The sequence below is a fragment of the Ochotona princeps genome, chromosome 21, assembly GCF_030435755.1.
Source record: "Ochotona princeps isolate mOchPri1 chromosome 21, mOchPri1.hap1, whole genome shotgun sequence".
In the NCBI taxonomy this organism is placed as follows: Eukaryota; Metazoa; Chordata; class Mammalia; order Lagomorpha; family Ochotonidae; genus Ochotona; species Ochotona princeps.
In genome coordinates, this window is record NC_080852.1 from 24,738,393 (window position 1) to 24,759,467 (window position 21,075).

General features: G+C 55.6%; 1 protein-coding gene across 1 annotated transcript in view; it reads right to left on the reverse strand.

The window, feature by feature from the left end:
• DNAH1 (dynein axonemal heavy chain 1) overlaps positions 1 to 21,075 on the reverse strand; it is a 57,786-nt gene that overhangs the window by 23,609 nt on the left and 13,102 nt on the right. Inside the window, exons 11-36 of the mRNA XM_004581780.3 lie at positions 20,557 to 20,855; positions 19,636 to 19,786; positions 18,678 to 18,871; positions 18,135 to 18,360; positions 17,488 to 17,607; positions 17,127 to 17,209; positions 16,065 to 16,206; positions 15,481 to 15,636; positions 15,012 to 15,210; positions 14,676 to 14,929; positions 13,332 to 13,544; positions 11,918 to 12,082; positions 11,410 to 11,531; positions 11,133 to 11,238; positions 10,421 to 10,600; positions 9,768 to 9,908; positions 9,136 to 9,299; positions 8,939 to 9,052; positions 8,094 to 8,282; positions 7,694 to 7,799; positions 6,862 to 6,975; positions 6,293 to 6,442; positions 2,967 to 3,053; positions 2,639 to 2,825; positions 1,038 to 1,129; positions 756 to 910 (exon numbers count right to left, since the gene is read on the reverse strand). Of these exons, the coding sequence (XP_004581837.2) occupies positions 756 to 910; positions 1,038 to 1,129; positions 2,639 to 2,825; positions 2,967 to 3,053; positions 6,293 to 6,442; positions 6,862 to 6,975; positions 7,694 to 7,799; positions 8,094 to 8,282; positions 8,939 to 9,052; positions 9,136 to 9,299; positions 9,768 to 9,908; positions 10,421 to 10,600; positions 11,133 to 11,238; positions 11,410 to 11,531; positions 11,918 to 12,082; positions 13,332 to 13,544; positions 14,676 to 14,929; positions 15,012 to 15,210; positions 15,481 to 15,636; positions 16,065 to 16,206; positions 17,127 to 17,209; positions 17,488 to 17,607; positions 18,135 to 18,360; positions 18,678 to 18,871; positions 19,636 to 19,786; positions 20,557 to 20,855 (4,109 nt within the window). The remainder of the gene's footprint in view (positions 1 to 755; positions 911 to 1,037; positions 1,130 to 2,638; positions 2,826 to 2,966; positions 3,054 to 6,292; positions 6,443 to 6,861; positions 6,976 to 7,693; positions 7,800 to 8,093; positions 8,283 to 8,938; positions 9,053 to 9,135; positions 9,300 to 9,767; positions 9,909 to 10,420; positions 10,601 to 11,132; positions 11,239 to 11,409; positions 11,532 to 11,917; positions 12,083 to 13,331; positions 13,545 to 14,675; positions 14,930 to 15,011; positions 15,211 to 15,480; positions 15,637 to 16,064; positions 16,207 to 17,126; positions 17,210 to 17,487; positions 17,608 to 18,134; positions 18,361 to 18,677; positions 18,872 to 19,635; positions 19,787 to 20,556; positions 20,856 to 21,075) is intronic.

Below are 21,075 nucleotides of genomic sequence, written 5' to 3' on the forward strand. Positions count from 1 at the left end.
TGTCACATGGGGAAGAGGAACTAGGATACTCTGATGGGTGATGGAAGATGGAATAGGATAGAGAAGGGTGACCAACAGAGGAGAGTAAGGGAGCCCAGGACCCGCTAACAACTCCATAGGTTGGGCGGGGGAGTCACAGAGATTCTCTTTTTGGGTAACTCTGAGGCTCCTGACCCTTTCCCCAGGTCCCTCTGTGCACTTCCCTGTAGGATGCAAGACCGTTCGCCCCCAGCCCAGATACCTCATCACTCTTGATAGGCCATTAGGAGCCTCACCCTTCACCACCTCCCATCTGGTCACCTCTGATCACCTAGCTTTGGGGTAACTCCTCTCCCCAAGTCTATCTCCCAATGATCCTAGAACCCTAGGGCCAAGTAGACATCCCAGCAAGAGACCGGAAGGCCTTCTCTAGGGAGAACTAGCAGCCCCAAACAAGAGTCTCCTGTGTGGCCCCCCTCCCAGTTCCGCACACTTTCCCTGGGAGCACAGACCCTGGGAGGGACCAGCAACCGGTCACTAGCCTCTGCTCCCTGCCAGGTGCAGCTCTTCCCATGTAGTAAACTCATCCCCACCTTACCTAAGACACTATTGTGCTCACCTTGCAGACAAGGGAACCCTTGTTGGGGTTTGGTGAGGAGGAGGAAACAAGAATGAGCAGAACCCCAGAGTCACAGCAGGCTAGAAGAGGAAGAAGGGACCCATGGCCCACAGCCTGCAGAAACCCAGGAGTAGGGAGGGTGCCTGGGGTTGCTCACCACTCATGGGTGAGCAGGTCGAACTCCCCATACAGCTGGCCCATGGTGATGGCCTTGGGGTTGAGCACATAGTAGTTGACGGCCTCGTACACACCACCACTGATGGACGGTTGCCCTTTGAGGGCCGTCATGGCAGCTGCCAGGACTCTGTAACACTGGGGAGGCACAGGCCACACAGTATGCTGGGGGACCACAGGTGGTAGAAAGGGGCTACACACGGAGGCCCCAGTGAAGCCACTCTAGCCCTTGAACCCTGGGCTGCCCTCACCTGGCTCCACTTACATTACTCTTGCCAGAGCCTGTGGGCCCAACGAGCATAAGGCCATGCCGCACCACTGTGGTCTCATAGAGCTGGATGCACTTGGTCATGAAACCTGGGAGAACATGGCAGACAGCCCAGTTGGGGAGGGAGGGGTCAGCACGTGGGTAGGGTTCCAGCTCCCCCATCAGCTTGTGTGACCTCTTGAGCCTCAAGCCCCTCACCTGTGAACTGAGGACTACAGGGGCATCTATCTCACAGGTAGGGACAGGTGGAGCCCTGAACACAGAGAACAAATTTCCCACTGTTCTCCAGTTCCCCAGCACTCACTGGCAGGTGGTCATCACCAGCACCTTGGTTAATGCTAGCCCCAAGGTTCCTGGCCAGCCTAGCTGAGGACACCATCTGGCCCTAGGAGGTGCAGACCCTAGCATCACCTGGGAGCCATAGGGTTAGCTGCAGGCCACGGGCCACCTAGATAGAAAGTGAATGTGTAACCCTGGCATGAGGCAAGCTCCCACACACTTGCTCTGGCATTGTGGGCCCAAGGGGCCCTGCCAAAGAGATGGGACCTGATAACCCATGGAAAGCCATGCTGGACTGAGGCTTTGAGGGAGTTGGGGGGGTGGGCCTTTGGGGCTTTACTCAACAGAGTCACCCAGGCCCTAGGGCCTGGGGCACAAAACGCAGCCGGAGAAGGAAGCATCAGAGCCAACGGGGAACTAAAGAATGACAAAGGAAAGGGAAGGAGGGGCACCCCTGAAAGAAAGACAGATCATGACCACATCCAAAGCTCAGGTCCCAGAGGAGGGCCCCAAGCAGACAGGTTGGCTGTTCATGACCTTGGGAAGAGCATGTCCCATTTCTCAAAGGATTGCAGGACAAGAATACAAGTGGCATGTCAGTGCAATGGCTGGGTGAAATGCTCACCCTGCACCCAGGGAAGGGGGCTCAGGGTCAGAAAGAGTCTGAATGCAGTGCCCCCCCAGGGCTCTTGGTCACACTGTGGCCTTTGTAACAACTCAGTTCAGGAAGGTTCGTGATGCTACTTAGTGCAGTGATGCTAGGGCTGTCCCACTAGCAGGACAGGGCTTTAACAGCAGCAGCAGGAGCTGGTGGCCACAGTGAGGTGGGGTGGGGGACATGGAATGTGACACTCAAGCAGGTGAGACTGGGACAGGGGAGTACCCTGTCAGCAAGGAGCCAGTGCCTATAGAAGCAAGACCCAGGAAGGGATTGAGGCCTGGGACCACCATTCACATGGGGAGGGGATTCTAAATGGCCAGGTTGCAGGGAGTGGACAGCACTTTTATCCCCATCACCTGGCAGAGTCTAGTGAAGGACACCACCCTGCCCTGTGGGCTGCTAAGTGTGGAGCCCCAGCCTGCAGCACACCTGGCTGTGTAGGAGAGGCCCTGAGGTTGTACTGCCTTGCTTCCTCTGCCCCTGCCCCTGCCCCTGTCCTGCCCTCTCTGCTCCCTCTGCCCAGACTCCAGGCCTGCAGCTCACCCAGCCAGGTAGGAATATCCCTGAGGCCAGACCACCCTGCTCTTGCCCCTTCCTCCACCCCCTCTGCCCTCACCCCTGTCCCCTCTGCCCTGGACTCCGCAGACTCGCGGCTCACCCTCCACGTCCTTGAGGTTGCTCTTCTCACAGGCCTTGCGGATAGCCGTGTCTAGGATGCCATAGTTGGTCTCCTCCTCCTTGATGGTGGGGAACAGGTCAGACACAATCCCAGAGAAGAGCTTTAGGTCCTCCTGCAGGAACTTAGGCACGTTCACGTCGCGGATGGCTCGCAGGCAGATCAGCTCCTGCAATAGGCACCCTCTGAGCCATCAGGGAAGCAGTGGGCCAGCCGCCAGTCACCCTGCCCTCAGACAGCTCCAGAGTCCTCCTGCAGCCTCGCTACCCTGGGTGGGTGGGGGTACCCCTGGGTGGGTGGAGGAACATACCTCATTCATGGTGGGGTTTTCCCGCTTGAGGTTTCCAGCAGCCGAGATCACAGTCTTCACGGCTCTCATCCCAAAGTCATAGTGATCCTGTCTCAGGGCGGTGAGGAGGAGGTGTGGCTGGGCACACCTGGCACCTGGTCACACCTCATTACCCAGCTTGCCGCTGGATGTCATTTCTACCACAGGGTCTCCCTGTGACCCTCTACATTCCCACTGGGGTTGTGGGTCACCCACGGTGCCCCTCTGCCACTGTCTGCTTTACCACCCCAACAGGCTCCCCTTTGCCTGGGTTGTCTGCTCTCTACCCCATCTGCTCTGTTTTGGTGCCGACTATAACCCCATAGTCTCAGCATAGTGCCAAGGGTATGAAGGACTCAGTATTGGAGTTGAAAAAGTGAGACGAGGGCCCAGCACGATGACATAGTGTTTAATTTTTATTTATTTTTTTTTTAAAGATTTTATTATTATTGGAAAGCCGGATATACAGAGAGGAGGAGAGACAGAGAGGAAGATCTTCCATCCGATGTTTCACTCCCCAAGTGAGCCGCAACGGGCCGGTGCGCGCCAATCTGATGCTGGGAACCAGGAACCTCTTCCGGGTCTCCCACGCGGGTGCAGGGTCCCAAAGCCTTGGGCCGTCCTCTCCTGCTTTCCCAGGCCACAAGCAGAGAGCTGGATGGGAAGTGGAGCTGCCGGGATTAGAACCGGCGCCCATATGGGATCCCGGGGTTTTGAAGGCGAGGACTTTAGCCGCTAGGCCATGCCGCCGGGCCCAATGACATAGTGTTTAAAGTCCTTGCCTTGAACGCGCCAGGATCCCATATGGTCGCCGGTTCTAATCCTGGCAGCCCTGCTTCCCATCCAGCTCCCTGCTTGTGGCCTGGGAAAGCAGTTGAGGACGGCCCAAAGCCTTGGGACCACCCATGTGGGAGACCCGGAAGACCTCCTGGCTCCTGACTCCTGGCTTTGAATTGGCTCAGCTCCAGCCACTGTAGCCACTTGGGGAGTGAATCATCGGACAGAAGACCTTCCTCCCTGTCTCTCCTCATCTCTGTATATCTGCCTTTCCAATAAAAATAAATAATTTTGGGGGGCCAGGCGGCATGGCCTCGCGGCTAAAGTCCTCGCCTTGAACGCCCCGGGATCCCATATGGGTGCCGGTTCTAATCCCGGCAGCTCCACTTCCCATCCAGCTCCCTGCTTGTGGCCTGGGAAAGCAGTCGAGGACGGCCCAATGCTTTGGGACCCTGCACCCGTGTGGGAGACCCGGAAGAGGTTCCTGATTCCCAGCTTCGGATCGGCACAGCACCGGCCACTGCGGCTCACTTGGGGAGTGAATCATCGGACGGAGGATCTTCCTCTCTGTCTCTCCTCCTCTCTGTATATCCGGCTTTCCAATAATAATAAATAAATCTTTAAAAAAATATAAAATAAATAAATAAATAATTTTTTTTTTTAAAAAAAGTGAGAGGAGCCGCCCATCTGTGCAACCAGTAGGTGAGCCTCCATGGCCCCTGGACTTACTCTGACACCCCTCATCTCCACCTTCAGGCCACATCTCATTGGTTTGGCCCACTGGTTCTGATTCTATTAAATGAGGACACTTTGAAAAGTTTGTGGGAAAAAAACAGAATTAAAACAAAATTAAAAGTATGAGCATTTGGGGGTAATATTTTTTTTCTCTTGGAAAATGTGTATTACATACTTTAAATCTTTTAATTATTTATTTGAGAAGCAAAGGTAGATCTCTTATCCATTGCTTCACTTCCCAAATGGCCACAACAGTCAAGGATTGGGCCAGGCCACACCAGGAACCAAGGACTCAACCTGGGTCACCCACTTGGCTGAACAAGCACCCAAGTATTTGAGACATCACCACTGCCTCCCAGGACGTATGGTAGCAGGAAGCTGGATTGGAAGCAAATCTGGAACTCACAGCCAGGCACTGATAAGGGGATGAGGACATCTCAAACAGTGCTAACTGCTATGCCAAGTGCCTGTCTCAATTCAAACTTCTAAACTATCTCCATAAATTTTCTGAAGAACCCTTGTAGAGTGGATGTGTTTGGAACTGCTAACTCCCATTGTTCTGCTCCATGTCAGTTGACGGGGGCTGCCTCCAGACCAAGCTAACAGATCAGCAGCCAGGCAGATACCTTGGACTTGAAAATACAAGAAAATATCAGGGTTATTGTGTTTTGGAAAGGTTTAGTGTATTTCCAGAACCATGTGGGGTAGTGCTGTCATGGGAAGGCCAGGGGGGCTCTTTGCAGAGAAGTTGATGATTAGAAAGAAGGCTGTGTGACAGTGATGGCCTCTGGGGTGATCTGTTGGCCATGTTCCCCCCCCCAATAACAGGTGGCATCATCTCCTCTAACCCACAGAGAGTCTGTTGTGCTGCACCTGGCCCAAGACACTGCTGTGTGCCCCAGACCATGGTGCCTGGTGTTCAAGATGAGCATGTGGCCCAGGGAAGGCCCACAGTGTGACGTTAAATATTTGTTTTGGACCCAGCATGGTAGCCTAGTGGCTAGATCCTCATCTTGCATGCCGTAGGATCCTATATGGATGCTGGTTTGTGTCCCAACTGTTCTACTTCCCATCTAGCTCCCTGCTTGAGGCCTGGGAAAGCAGTAAAGGATGGGCCAATGCCTTGGGACCCTGCACCCTCATGGAAGACCTGGAGAAGGTTTCTGGCTCCTAGCTTTGGACCGATTCAGCTCTGGCCATTGCAGCCACTTGGGGAGTGAACCAGCAGACAGATGATCTTTCTCGCTGTGTCTCCTTTTCTCTGTATATATGACTTTCCAATAAAAAGAAATAAATCTTAAAAAAAAGTCCCATTGGAGACTAAGTTGGTGGCATGTGAGCCCAGAGGGGGCCCTGCTGCTGCAGAGGAGGAGCCTGCCTGAGGATGGAGCCAGAGTTCATCCTCCTGTACCAGTTCCCAGGCCTAGACTGTTCCGTGTGGAGTTCAAGGCCCTGAACAGTGTAAGGCTCAAGGACCCCATGTACTCCACGTGCACCTGCTGCCTTGCTTTGTGCCACTCCCACGCCCCTAATTACCTGCTCTCCTTGCTTGTGAACTAGGTTGTTTCACCAAGCTCATAGCTATGTGGGGCCTTTGTGTCCTCAGCTAAGCAATGGGGATGTCATTTCCAACTCACAGGACTGCTGGGAGAAGCCCATGAAATGTTTCTTATCAAGCAGCCAGCACAGAGCCTGGCCCTTGGCAGGTACTCCATGTGAGCTGCAGGAGGCTGGGGGAAGAGGAGGAGGTGGGCACAGGGGTGACTCTCATGCTTTGGTCAAGGGCAGGGCCTCACCTGCGAGCTGAGCTGCTCAGAGGACAGCTTGAAGGTGGTTGTGATCTTCTTAGCCAGCATGCTGGCCTCATTGAAACCGAAGGAGTAGAGGGAGATCTCCGCGATCATGGCGTAATCAGGAACCATCATGGCCACGGGCCGGAAGAGGGCCTGGGGCACAGGGAGTATGTGTGGCCAGCAGGCAGGCAGGCCTCACCCCTCCCTGAGTCTCTCCCAGGAAGTCTGCCCCCACACACCTCTGCCCCATGGCTGAGGGTCACACCATACTGGCTGGGGAGCTCCACTTCACAGACACAGGGCCTTTGTGTTCATCTGAACCAGCCCCAGGAGACTCCTCCTGACTCTGTCTTCCCTTTTTCTCTAGTAGCTCCCATCAGAAGTCCCCTCACATGTGCCCAGACAGTCCTGCTCTCTCCCATGTCCTAAGGTCCAGCCTTAGGCTTCCTCTCCATGGCAAGTGGGCTGCCACAGTAAATCATGCTTTCCATATGTCCTGCACAAGCACCTCGGTATTAGAAGCCTAGACCAGGGCTCTAGCACCCCCCTGGACCACTAGGGCCACCACTTGCCTTCAGGTTGTCAGGCAGCTCAGTACGGCCAGCGTAGCCTGGGTTCATGGTAATAAACACTGCACAGGAGGGCACAAGTGGGATCTCGACACCTTCAAACATGAAGCGTTCCACCTATGGGGCAGGACACAACTTACCTGGGGTGAGGACAGAGTGGCTCCCAACCCTGGTCCTTTTTCCTCCTCTAGAAGGACTCCTTTGTCCCCTGCTGATGCACCCAATTGGTCTTGACAGCTAGTCTCAGGGTCTGGCCTCATGGCTCCTGTGACCACCTGGCCACCCACAGCCTCATGGATGCACTCCAACCCCTTAGAGGTCTCCACATATCCACTCCCTACTCCCTCCAGCCCTAGCTGCTGGCACTGCATCTCCCCCATCTCAGACAAATTCAGCCCTGACTCGGGGCCTGGGGATTGACTTGGAGCTGGGGGTATGGTCAGGTGTTATCTTTTAATTTCTCAGCTCTCATCCCCAGGACAAGATCCCTGGTTAGACAGAATGCCAAGGCCTGGAACTTTCCAGAAGGATCTGGATGTAGGGAAGACCTCTTCATCTGTTGCAGTGTGGACTGGGTGCTTTCTACAGACTGCCCCAAGAATGAAAGACTTCCTGGTTGGCTACAGAAGGTCTCTGTAGGGATGGGGGTGGGGGGAGGAGGAAGAGGTGGCCACTGCCATACCCTCTCTGAGAAGAGCAGAGAAGCCAGACCAAGGGCAGGCCCAAGAGTTGGGTTTCTCCCCCACTGCAGCAGGGGGAGGCATGCGGTGGCCCAGGGAGCAGTGGTGGATGCACTGTGTGACATGGCCATGCAGGTGGCATCCCTGAGGCTCACCCGCTGCTGTTGTGCCTTCTGGATGGTGGTGATCTGCTGCGCCACCACGGACAGCACCTCAATGTCAATGCGATTGAACTCATCGAAGCAGGCCCAGGCGCCAGCACTGAGTGAGAACACAATGGGTATGTGTATATGTGGGGGAGGTGCGTTCAGAGCTCACTTAGCACCTTCTTCCAGACCCCCCTCTGACTGCTGAGGAGGAAGCACCCTGTAGCAATCTCTACTTACAATCCTGTTCCAGCCCCTCCCCTGCACCCCGCCTGCTGGGCTGAGTCTCGCAATCCCATGCACCATGCTGCCCCCTCCACCATCCTGGGTGGCTGCTCCTGGCAGTGTACTTTGTAAAACCTCCCACATACAGCAGTCCTATGCCCCTCCCCACTATGCCCAGCCTCACCTGGCCAGGCCCTTGAAGAACTTGCCCATGGCCATGAAGTCAAGCTGGTCAGAGCAGTTGAACACAACTGTCTGTATGGCCAAGGCCTTGCCCAGGTCTTTAGTGGTCTCAGTTTTTCCTGTGCCAGCTGGGCCAGCTGGGGCACCCCCAAACTTGAGGTGCAAGGCTCCAGTCAGGGTCAGGTAGCACCTGCAGGAGTGTACACACACACACAGGCAAAGCCTGTTCCTCTTGGGCTCTGTAAACAGGTGGCTCTTGCCTCTCCCATACCAGAGTCTCAGGGTGCCCAGTTCTGACTGCTGAGGGACTGGCCGGGACTGAAGTCCACAGCCACTGCAGCCTGAATTTTCCCTGCCATATCTCACAGCTCTATAGAGCTTTGCTCAGGGAGCCACAGGCATGGCTGACATGGGGTCAACTTTAACTTTCCTTACTCAAAGCCCTAGTTGAAAATCCAGCTGGTGCTGAGACTGAGGACAAAAGATGGACTTACAGCCTGCTTGAGAACAGAACTGTGTGTTATCAGGGACCTCTCTCAAGGTCAGTTCCACAGGCACACACTTCTGGGAAGGTGTGACAAGATAAAAACAACACAGTTCACACCCATTTCATGCTGAATGAGTCCTAAATGCATGCCAGAACCTTCTACACATAATAAGTTGGCTCAGGAAAACCTCACTCCAGGGGAAACACCAGAAGGTTAAGTCATAGTCCTAAAGTCCCTCCGCCTGTGACAGGCATAGCCAACCTTGAAACCCAAGGCCCAAGAGTCTCATCCCGCATGGCCACAGTTCGGGAAGGAGAAGCTCAGCATTGGGAGGAGCCTGGGGAGGGGGGAGCCTCACCGGTCAGTCAGGGGTGTGATCACCAGCCTCCCACTGTTGCCCAGGTACTCGTAGCCATAGATGAACTCGGCATTCACGGCACGAATGTATAAGTCATCATTGGTCCAGTAGTACCTGCAAGTACCAGGAGATGGACTGAGGTCTGTCTTCAAGGATGGGAGGGGGTGGGGCAGGTATGAAGTGTTCCTGGTCCTCACCTGAGCTGGGAGATCCACTCAAAGTCATTCACGCTGACCACGTGCTCCTGGATCAGCTTGCCCACGACATCCTTGGCATGGACCTCAATGACGATTAGTGCCGACAGCACAGCCCGTTGCATGCGGGACAATTTTCCCCGCACCAGGGCCACCAAATCACTGAGCTGCAGGCACATGGTCACCGACATAGGCCAGGAGGTGGCAAGGAGTCTGGGATGCCCATGTGAACAGCCCCCTCTGCCCTGGGGATTTGGGATGACCTGGCCCTGAGTATGGGGAGGGGAACAGTGCTGGGCAGGAAGAGGTTAGTTGAAATGGAGGTGTTTACACAGTGTCTACTTTTGTGAAGTAGCATATGGTGACATCCAACGCTGCACACAGGCCAGGCAGTGGGGCCTGGTGAAGGGCCAGTGCTTGGAGCAAGGACACTGCAGGGACAGCACAGGAGGAATCCATGTATATGTCCCACCTCCCTAATCACCAGAAGAGGAGCACCTGCTGGTCTGGAGCGCTTACTATAGAGACCAGGTGGTCCTCTGATCTTTGTATCCCACCCTAAATCTCCTGCACGTTCAATGGAGGGAAAGCTCTTAAGAGACACTGGACCTTCCAGTGGTCCTGTTGGCTCCTACCTGCTGGGAGAGCTGGGGGAACAGCCGGCTACTAATGTCTGCAGCTTCCAGAGCCTTTTCCACTTCCATGGTCCAGTAGGTCTGGCAGCCAGCAATGGTCACTTGGCCAGGCCAGTTCAGAACCCACTGGGTTCTGGGCATCTGGAAAGACAACACAGGCAGGCTGACCTAGCCTGGATCCTGTCCCTCTTCCTGTCTCAAACATTGCCTCATGCTTTGCCTGTCAAACTCAGCTCCAGTGGCTAATCCCATAATCCCTCCATGGCAGACAAACTGTCAAGATCTGGTCTCTTAGGACTGGACAGATCAATACTTGCTCAGCAGAGAGGATGGTGAGATCATGGTGGGATCAGAGAGCATTGGGATCACACCATTCTGGGTGTGCACCCTGGGCCTGACACATGCAAGTCACAGGCCTTGGGTGGAAAAGCATCATCTCTGCATGAGCTCCAGCAGTGGGGCCAAGACCAGAGATGCGGTGAGCAAGAGCAGAACAAAAGTAACCACAGGACAATGGGGTGGGAGGCCTCCCCTCTGAGTGTGGGGAAGGGAAAGCTAGGGGTCCGCCTGAGGCCCTGGAAGAACTCACAAGGCCAGCAGAGCAGCTGTGGCCCAAGGCCAAGGCAGGCCTGGGCAGGGAACGAGCTACTCACCGTAGGGTAGGCCTGAATGGCCCTCTCGATGATGTCATGTACACTGCGCTTCATGCTGTGCTCCACCTCCCGCAGCCAGTCCTCCACATTGCTGGTAGGGAAGATGGAGGTGGACAGGCGCACCTCCTCGCCCTCTGCCGAGTACATATGCGTGATCTCCAGGTCATCCTGGAACAGCAGCTGAGGGTGGCGCAAATGCGGGTGGTTACCCCAGTTAGCCAGAAGTCCTACCAGCTACCCTGACAACCTCTTCCCCACCCTTAGTTAACAGAGCTCAGCCTCAGGAGTGGGGCATGGCTCCACCTGAGCATCTATGTACCCGCCTGACCACCAGGTGGCAGGAGGAGTCTGCCTGATCCCAGTTGTGGCTCAGCCCAGAGGAGGTAGCTGGTGAAAGGCCAAGCCTGCCTCCTCCCTGTCCCCACCCTGCACAAGCTTGAGTGGCATCCTTCACAGCCCAGGGGAAGACCAGAAAGGGTCCCAGGTATCGTGGGTTCCTCGACTTAGCCATCACCTCCGCATACTGGGGAAACAGGGACTCCTGAATGCATCAGGCTCAGAGGTCCCAACCCAGAGCTGTCAGGCCTCCTGCAGGCTCTGTGTATCTCTGTAGACTCTCACTTCCCACCTTATCCCCTGCTAAGAGGACCTGGCACCTGAGGAGATGTGTTCTCTGTGACAAGGGACCTGGGGTTCCCAGTCCAGCACCAACCCGAGCAATGTTCTCGAAGCACTTGCGCAAGTGGGGCTGCACGGCTGTGGGGTCCTTCGTTTGAGACAAAATCTCCAACAGCTCATCATCTGACAGGAAGTAGAATCTAACCAGGGGAAAGGGGAGATGGGCATAAGGTAAGGGTGGGTCAGGCAGGTGCCCTGCACCCCGGCAGTTTGGGCACCACTCACACCCCGGAGCCCAGGCCTAGACAGAGCCCTTGGTCTCTCAACGCCATGGGCAAATACACACAGCAGGCATGAGCTGCAGCAACCACCTGGGGAAGGCACTCCGCTTGGTCTCCAGGTACTCGCTGAGACCTTTCTGCACCAGGTCCAGCAGCTTGTTGCAGTCCCGTAGGCTATCCAGCAGTCTCTGGTCAGCACACACGTTGATCACCTGCAACATCCAGGGCAGGGTCAGGGGGAGATGGTGGGTGTGACCCTGAGCTGACCATGGCAGGCTCAGCAGCCAGGGCCAGAAAAACTACCCCTGCTCCAGGGGTGCATCCATCGCCCTGGCATCCCCATGGGAAAGCATGCTATGATCCAAACAGGTCAAAATTAAACAAGGCAACGGCATTTGCTCAGCTGTGGGGCTCAACAGGCTCTCTGTTGCTTGAAAGTTAATGTGACAGCAGCTGACCAAGGGACCTGGCTTGTGTCAGGAGCTACTGTGCGTGTGAGGAGCACCTTCTGAGATGCAGGAGCCCCGATCCCCAGGAGGAGTTCCTATGGGTATGACTGGGGCCCCTCACCATACCGGCCCCACCCTGCAGCACTCGCCTCTCGGTTTTCATAGGCATTCCTCATGATCTTCCTCCAGATCCGCTCCATTGTCTGGTAGCGCTTGCTCTCCACAGGCAGCTGCCGGGTGATATCCTCAGAACTGAAGATGGGCTCCAGGTAGAGCCAAGAGCGCTGGCAGCTCAGCCACTCCTCCAGCACCTCCTGGGAGGGGCGGGGTGTGGACTCATAGGTGATTTCTGTCCACCACCATTCTGCCCCTGCCCTGCCCTGCCCCCAACAAGCAAGACTCTGCATACCACTGGTATGGAGCAGATCCTGTATCCACAGGGTAGCATCATTATGGTCCCCCAAGGGGACAAAAGGATGTGTGGATGCCTGGATGCTACCTTCTAGGGGAAAGCCCACTTTCAGTGTGGAATAGTGAGCCTTTCAGAGTGCCCTGTGGGAGGACCACATCCAAACCAGCAAAGTCCCAAGGGACAGAGGAGACACCTGGTACTCAGAGACCAAGCCAGTCTCCTCTCCTGGGAGGACTCTGGGGTCGAGGTACCTGGAGCCTGAGATCCCTGGGATAGTGCGGAAATGGGGGACTTCTGCAGGACAAGCCACTTCCCCACCCACCTCTTCTGGCCTGCTATTAGGGAGAACACTCATCTGCTCATCTCTTCCCTGTGAGATGTGTGGCAGGGCCCTGCCTGCTGGGCTTCTGAGGGCACCAGGAGAAGCAAGAGAACAAGGTATGGTCCCTGCTTTGGGGGGAAGCCTCCAGCTCTCAAGAGGCCTGTCCTCTAGTCTCCAAGGGCCTGGAACATATGTAATGGGCTCTGTAAAAGGCACCTGCCAAGGGCCTCCTGGGAATACCTTGTGGGCAGGTGGGAAGGATGGGGCAGGGCTGCTTGGTGCCGAGCCTAGGAGAGGGAAGGAGGGGGTGAACTTCAGGTGGACGAGACAATGATCAAGAAAGGGTCAATGCTGACTAGCTTGGGCTGCTCCTGGTGGCCTAGAGGAGCTGCTGGAGCCAACTTCAGGCCTGGCCCTGAGAGTCTAGGACAGGGCCATCCGCTGTGCCCGGCCCCCCATCCCCACCCCAAGGTAGCTTCAGTTGAGATGGGAATGGGAGATGTGGACAGGATGGGAAAGAGACAGAGGGACTTTGGGATTTCAATATCAAAGTTTGGCTGTCCCAAACCCTTCCTTCAGAGGTCCTGCTAGCAGCTCTCATGCAACCCCCTCCCCTCAACCACAGGCTAGGGGGCAATCTAACACTTCCTGCTTCCCACCAGTATCTGACTCTTCCCAAATGAACAGTCTCAGCCCAGGACTCTCTGCAGAACGGTGGGGCTGTCAGACAGTGGGTGCTGGATGACATGGGCAAGTGTGCCCACTTACCTACCCACCCACCCATGTGCTGCCTGAGGGACAGGACTCCTGCAGGTGCTAGAGGGCCCACCTGGGTCAGCTTCAGCTTGGTCTCCCAGGAGTTAATACGTTGCTCAAAGGGCTTCTTATAGGGCGAGAAGGACATGCTCTGGGTCATGACAATGTGGTCGTCGAGCAGCTGTGAGGCCTCATCTGGGCTCTTGAGGATATAGGTGTCAGTTTCCTTGTAGGGCAGCACGTTAAACACAATGCTCGCCCACTCCTTCTCCATCTTGTCCAGGGCCTAGAGCGGGGTGGGAAGGGTAGGGGAACAAATCAAGGCCGAGTCCTGGGAAGGAACTGGTGGGAGTGCTATAGGCCTAACATCAGGCAGAGAAGCAGGGGCTCTGCCTGGTCATGACCTCCACACACAGAACCACTGGCAGATATCCTCAGCTTGTCTGGTCCACAGATTCCCCCATCTGTATTCAGGGCCAAGCCATTCTTACCTATACATGCTGGGTGTGCACAACATTCTTGTACACACACCCCAGCTGGCAGCTAAGGGGCCAGAGAAGGGAGTGGGCAGCTAGTCCCAGCTCAAGCACTTACTGGCTGTGCCACCATAGCCAGTGGCTGGATCTCTAAGACTTAGCTTGCTTATCTGTTAGATGAGGATGGGAGGGCATTTAGCACAGGAGTGAAGAAAAGCTGGCACAGTGGCACAGTAAGTTAAACTACAGCCTGCAGTGCTGGCATCCCAGTGTGGATGCCAGTTCAAAACCAGGCTATACCACTTTTGACCCAGCTTCCTGCTAATGACCTGGGAAAAGCAGAAGATGAGACAAGTACTTGGGCTCCTACCAAATATATGGGAGACCCAGAGAAAGCTCCTAGCTTCTGCCACCTGGCTTTGGCCTGGCCCAGTGCTAGCCACTGTGACCACTAAGGAATGAACCAGTGGATGGAAGATTGTTCTGTATGTGTTTCTGTAACTCTACCTTTCAAATAAATATATCATATTAGGATGCCCACATATCGCATCAGAGTGTCTAGTTTAATCCAGCTTCCGCTGATATATTCTTGGAGGTACCAAGAGATGACTTCAGTACATGGGCCCCTACCACTCCCATGGGAGACCAACATTAAGTTCCTGGCTTCTGGCTTCAACCTGGCCCAGGCCTGAGTATTACAAGCTTATAGTGAGATAACCAGCCAGATTTCTTATTCTTTTAAAAAAAAAAAAAAAAGGAAGAGAGGAATGCTATCAGCTTCTTCCTGAGGGCCTTGAAAGACATCTAGAGGACTAACAGCACCAGCAGGCACCTTGCCAAGACATCAGAGAATGCATCTTAGCTCGTGAACATGACAGCCCCGGGGACGGCACCCACTGCTGCACCCTCCCCCAAGAAGGTTGCACGGGGCAGCTGCCCACCTGCTCAATGGCATACTCCTTGCCGGCCACCTCGGCCACCTTGCTGATGCTCTCAATGTGGTCCTGTAGGTTCATCTCAAGGCAGCGGGCAAAGGTCAGGTTGGCCTTGGGCCTGACATTGATATTGATCTCGTTTGACAGGATCTCCCAGTGCCGGTTCCGCATGCCGGGGTTGCGTAGCCCCTGGATCAGTGGGATGTATGGTTTGAACTCCTCAATGCGGGCTCGGATGTCCAAGGCCACGTCCTGACAGGCTGCCAGACAGGAAAGCACAGAGAGTAAGCTGGATTGATCAAGGACTGGGGGCAGGGCCCACAGGCTGGCCGGTCAGCCTACCTGGAATGTCCTTGAACTGCTTCACACACTTGTGCATGGTCTTGAAGGACTCCACCACGTTCTTCTCCAGCTGCTCGGCTTCAATGGCTGATAGAGGATCGTTCATCCAGCTCTCAGACCAGCGCAGCCAGTCGGAGGCGGTGGTCCACAGGTCCAGGTATGGCTGGAACTCCTTCACCATCCTGGAGAGCTTGTCATACTATGAGGGGCAGCCACAGGGTTCTTGTCACTGCTCCTACTGGCCACGCCATCTCCTGCTCTTGCTCCTAGCTGCTACTCCTGCCCCTGCCCCTATGGACCCAGGCCTGGCCTCCCTCCTTCCTTCTGGGCTTGTCCTCGGAGTCCCCTCCACCTCGGGTCCTCTATGCAGGTTGCTCAGCCTATCCCCAGCCCTGTTCCCTGAGGTAGCTGTAGGCAGGAGCTGCCTCCCCAAGCCCTGGAGCTCTCAGAGGTACTCCGGGAGGCCTACATTGGTGATGGGCAGGCCGAAGATGCGCTCGCGGTTGTTGTAGAGTGCCGCCAGCTGCTGGCAGTCCTTCAGCTGCTTCTTGACCCTGCGCACCTCATTGGCAATTTCGTGGGCACGCGCAATCTCCACGTGGGTAGAGAAGCCAGCTACCACCAGCTGTGGGCCACAGAGCAAGGATTTGTAGGCTACTCACACCCAGGGAACCTGAGACACCAGGGCATCAACTCTTTTGTATTCTGTGGGAGCCCTGCCCATTGAGGTGGCACAATGCCGATCCTGCCCAGGCCAGCTGCTGGTAGCAATGGAGCCAGACCAGGGTGGCCCCTGGCCCAGAGAACTGTGTCCACTTCCTATTCCCACAATGGAAGAGTTGGCATCTTTACTCTTCTGGATTTTTCTGGAGTTTACTACACTGCTATCTCTCTGGTCTTGTAGTTTGTTCTTCTGGCTGCTGACTCAGTGGTACACCCATTTATCACATGGAGACAGGGTTCCTCCCGGATGCGAGAAACAAGGCCAGGCCCCCAAGCACCAGGTACACTTGTGCGTGCATGTGTGCGCGCACATGGTGGGCAGTGCCGCACCTGCAGTCCTTCCAGCTTCTCCTGGAAGTTGTTCTGATCCATGAGCTGGATCTTGCGGAACTTCTCCTCTTCCTCAATGTGCTGTTGCCGCACCATCTCCATCTGCCCAAGGATCTTAGAGGGCCAGTAGCTGGCAGCCCACCTGTCCAGGATGGGGAATGGGAGGAAACAGTATAGCTGCAATTAGGGGTGGAGGGTGTGTGTGTGTGGTTCCAGGACAGTCAGGAGGACAGGGCATGGAGAGAATCCGGACTGCAGCTGGCCAACAATAAAGTCCAAATTGAGCTCCACTGCCGCAGCTGGGGAGGCTGACCCTACCCTGGTCCCTAGGAGCTGTTGCAGGTGTCCTGTGAGATACATGTCTAATGCAGCCATGCAGGAGCACAAGGAAAATGAGGGGATGGAGCCTGAATTCCCTTCGTAAGCTCTGAGACTGGAGGGACTTTACTTCAGATGAGGCAATGTACCAGGCTCCAGCCCGTACCTCTTCTATGGATGCACTAGGGCCACCAGGGCCACTCCCCTCCTCTCAGACTCATCCCCTCTGCCCAGCTGACATAGGGATGTGTGCTGCAGAATTCAGGGCTTCTACCTGCAGCCAACCTAAGGAGCGGGTCCCCAGAGAAGAGGATGGTCCTATTTAGGCTGGGTCCCCAATGTTCTGAAGGCTACCACCCCCATTCATCTGTGAGGCAGAGCTGAGGGAGGGCTTTTTGGTGGTCTCCACAAGATTTGGTTGGAAGAGAGCCCTGGAAGCCATTTCCCACATGGGGATGAGTGTCCTTCCCCAGAGACCACCTACCAGGCTGATTTTGCCTCCTTTCAAGTTTCCCAAGGACCTTACATCTAGGCCCAGGGCAAACAGGCATTTCCTACTGTCCCTTTGGCCACCTGATCCTGCCTGTCCCCAGCCCCCAGGGGGAACCATGGCCTCTTGGATTCCTGCCGATAGCACAGCCTGCAGCAGCTGGGACCCTGAGAGACCTCTGAAGCTCAGAACTGCTGCCTTCGCCCCCTTCCACCCACCCAGCTGTCCACTATGGGAATCCAAGCTCCACTCACTTGTCGTTGAAGTCATCTGTGCTGAGGTTGTAAAGGAACTCATCCATGATCTGGTAGTCATCCATGACCTTCACAATACGCTCCTGCAGGGGGCAGTGACTAATGAGATTGGTATAACAGCCAGAGATGGGAGGTGATGGCTGGCATGCTCAAAACTCCAAGGTCAATGGCCACTATACCTCTGATATCTGATCCCTCAACCCTACTCATTCTGCCCTTGGCCTCGCAAACAGCCCAACTCAAAACCTCCACCATACCCTGAGTGCATGACCCCTGAATTCCACCTGCCATCCCCCAGGCTCCTGATCCCAGGCCCAGAAACTCAATGCCTTGCAGCCTTAGGATTGTGTGCCCGCCTCACCTCCAGCCCCACCAGCTGCTCAGGGATGCCCTTCATCCACTCCCGCAGCTCAGCCAGCTCTTCAATGCTGTTGGGCTTCTCGTAGATCTTTCGGCTGATGCCACGGAAGGCCTCACAGATCTGGCAAGGAGAGCAGCATGCTGGGGGCAGGTGTACCCCTCTGTGCCTGCCCCAGGGCCTCAGCCTCCTCCTCAGACTCAAGAATCTCCAGAATGTAATACACACACACACACACATGCACATAGGCATGCAACCACACACACACACACACACACACACACACACACACACCCTGTGTTGCTTTCCAAGTGGTGAGCTCTCAGCAGGCTCCCTGGAGTGCTGAGGCCTCATGTGTGTGTCATTCCCTAGCCAAGCCACCTCTCACTCTGTGCCCATACTCAGGATATCTGAGGCCTGCATCTGCCTGCTCTCAGCTCCATGAAATGATACATGCCAGGGTGCCTTGTGACTGGATCTCCCAGCTCTCCTGAAGTCTGGGAAGGAGGCAGCAACCTCCCACACGGGAAAGCTCTTCACAGAGAGGTGGGCACCAGTGCAGGTGGCTCCATCAGCCCAAGTACCTATAGACACCTGCTCCCAGGCCCTGCGATGGGGCCTTCCCTGTGGCCCAGCAGGTGGGCACTCACACTGTCCACCTCCTTGTGCAGGTTCTTGGCCAGAATGTCCAGCATGGAAGTGGACAGGGCTTTGAGCTTCTTGGACAGGCTCTTTTTGACGTTGCTGATGTTGATATAGAAGGGCCCAATGACGATGCTGCTGGGCAGACAGTTGTCCAGGATGTCTTTCTCCCGCAGGTGGTTGAGCACCACCTCTCGCACCTCCTGGGCCGAAGGGGGCTGGGCCTGGTAGGCCCTGCGGATGGTGCACAGGTGTGAGGAGACAGGTGGTGAGCAGGGCATGCAAGTGGGCAGGTGGGGGACACACACACATGCAGACACACGGGCACACCCAGCACTAACTTGAGGAAGGAGGTGATGTCATTATTGTGCAGGTGAGCAGGGCATGCAAGTGGGCAGGTGGGGGACACACACACATGCAGACACACGGGCACACCCAGCACTAACTTGAGGAAGGAGGTGATGTCATTATTGTGCAGGTGAGCAGGGCATGCAAGTGGGCAGGTGGGGAACACACACACATGCAAACACATGGGCACACCCAGCACTAACTTGAGGAAGGAGGCGATGTCGTTATTATGCAAGTCCAGGTACTTTCTGTACTCCTTGGCATAGGCCTGCAGAGGGATCATGGCCTTGCGGATGGCATTGGCGATCACAGCCCGCAGCTCCTCTACCAGTGGCTCATGCAGCCCCACAGACTCCAACAGTGGGTCTCCACTGATGAAGATGTCCTCCATCACCAGCTGCCAGGGAAGCAACAGGGTAGGTGGAGGGGGGAGTGGAGGCTGAAGATGTGGATAAGGGTTTCTTCCAAGGGGCAGAGCAAACAGCAGCAGGACATGGCCTAGAGACTGGGTGGGAGGCAATATGGCCAAGCCCAGGGGTACAGCATGAGGCTGGCTGGGCATCCACAGACCCTACAAAGCTAAAAGCTTCCAGGAAGTCTGTCCATGGGCAGCATCTGTCTCTGCCTGGGCCTGATTTGGCCCAGGGCCAGGCAAAGTAGTAGCAGCAAGGAATCAGGTCCCTGATTGCTCTGTGTAACCAGCAATGGGTTCTGAGTCATGCAGGCTCTTAGGCCCAAGGGCATCATGCACTGTGCAAAGCAGCAGTGACCCCCAATACCTATGGTATGCCTGTCAGGTGGCTATTCAGCCTCTTGAGATAAATAAAGAGTCTAGGAGCTGGGGAGAGCTGGCAGAGGGACCTGGTCAGACATACCATGGCTGGAGCAGGCCAGCAAGTGTGGGAATGCAAGGACAACTTTGATATTCAGTACCCACATGACCCTGACCCTGACCCTTGCAGGAGTGGGTTGGGTTAATGCTTTAGAGTCAGCTGATGGAGAGGGCCTTATCTGAGTATATATTACCCACCAGCCACCAGCCGGAAGGTTACACTGGGGTGTCTGGCTGCCCTGGTGTTTGTGGCAGTGCCCTGAGGTTCAGGAGCCATCGATAGCCTGAGCAGCAGGTGCACCGGACTCCATACAAGCTGCAGCCAGTACCTTCTCCAGCTGGGGCACAGCATGGGTGGCCAGGATGCCCTTGTCGAAGAGGTTGAGCAGCGATGTCTCAAACTGCTCCAGAGGTGTGCTGTAGTGCACCCCTGAGCTGTCCAGCACCAGGTCGACAATGAACAGGGGATTCTTCCGGGGTCTGTAGGGAAAACAGCTGGCCTGACTGCAGGTAGGGGACTGGAGGAGGCCTGCTAACTCCTCCAGCTGTGGCTTTCAATGACCTCCAGGTGACCAGAAAGATCTGGGACCAAACAAGTTCCACTGCCCCTCTCACAGGTGCCCCAGGGAAAGAGACTCCTACCCCTGACCTGAGCCATCAGAGCGGGTCAGTGGGACAGTTCCCAGAGGCATCACGCTTGACCTCAGAGGTTAACCTCAGACATCCTTCAAGTCCATGCCCAGCCAGGCCCCTTACACCTCTGATCATATCACTACTCGGGTCTTAGTGCCCAAGTCAGCTTGTCATTGACCCAGTGTCAGGACCAGCCCCCGTGTCCATCACAATCACAGCCCCAGCCCAATTTGGCAACGGCTCTGTCTGCCTCCTGATTCATGACAAGCACTCGATAGACACTTCTCAGAGCAGTGTGGTCAGTGTGCTGGGGTTTGAGTCCAAGCTAAATTCTGGATTCTAGCTGCCCAGTAATGTGCACCTGGGAAGACCACAGATGATGGTTCAAGAGACCTAGCTTCAAGGAAGACCTAGCCCAGCACAGCTGTTGTGCACATTTTAGGAGTAAACCAGATAGGAATCAACCTCTCTCTCTCCCTCTCTGGTCCTGGCTGCCCTGGTCCCACCCATCCTAGCCCCCCAGCCCCAACTGCCACCACCCCAGCTACCACTGGAGCCTGCTTGGCAGGCACAACTGAGCTCTGGAGGTGTGGTATCTTTGTCCCACTGGGCCCTACCTGTAGGGGCTGCTTACTAAGTCCTCGCCCCAGACCATGTCCTCGGTGCAGTCGAGCACACTATAGCAGGCGTCGTTGATGAACTGCGCAAAGCTGGCCAATGAGTCCTGCACCAGGAAGCGCAGCGTGTCCTGCAGCATGTACTTGATCAGCTCCATCAGCTTGCGCAGCTTCGACATGAGGTACACCTCCCAGTTGGTCTCATAGAGGTTGTACCAGCCCTTGCTCATGTCACGCAGGCTGCTACGCATGGCTACCTTCAGCGTGCTGACCCAACTGTCCTTGAGAAACATCTGCACCTGTGTGGGCACAGGTGTCATGATGTGGGTGCCCTGGTGGGATCCCCGGGCCACAGCAACCATGGAGGAATCTCCCCCATGAGGGCTTGGGGTTGAGCCCTGCCCATCAAGGCCTTATGGTGGTGAAGGGCCGCTCAGGGAGCAGAAAGGGATGGCAGAAACAAAGATTTTCCTGCAGACAGGAAAGAGAGACAAGAGAGGCAGAGACAGAGCACAGAGA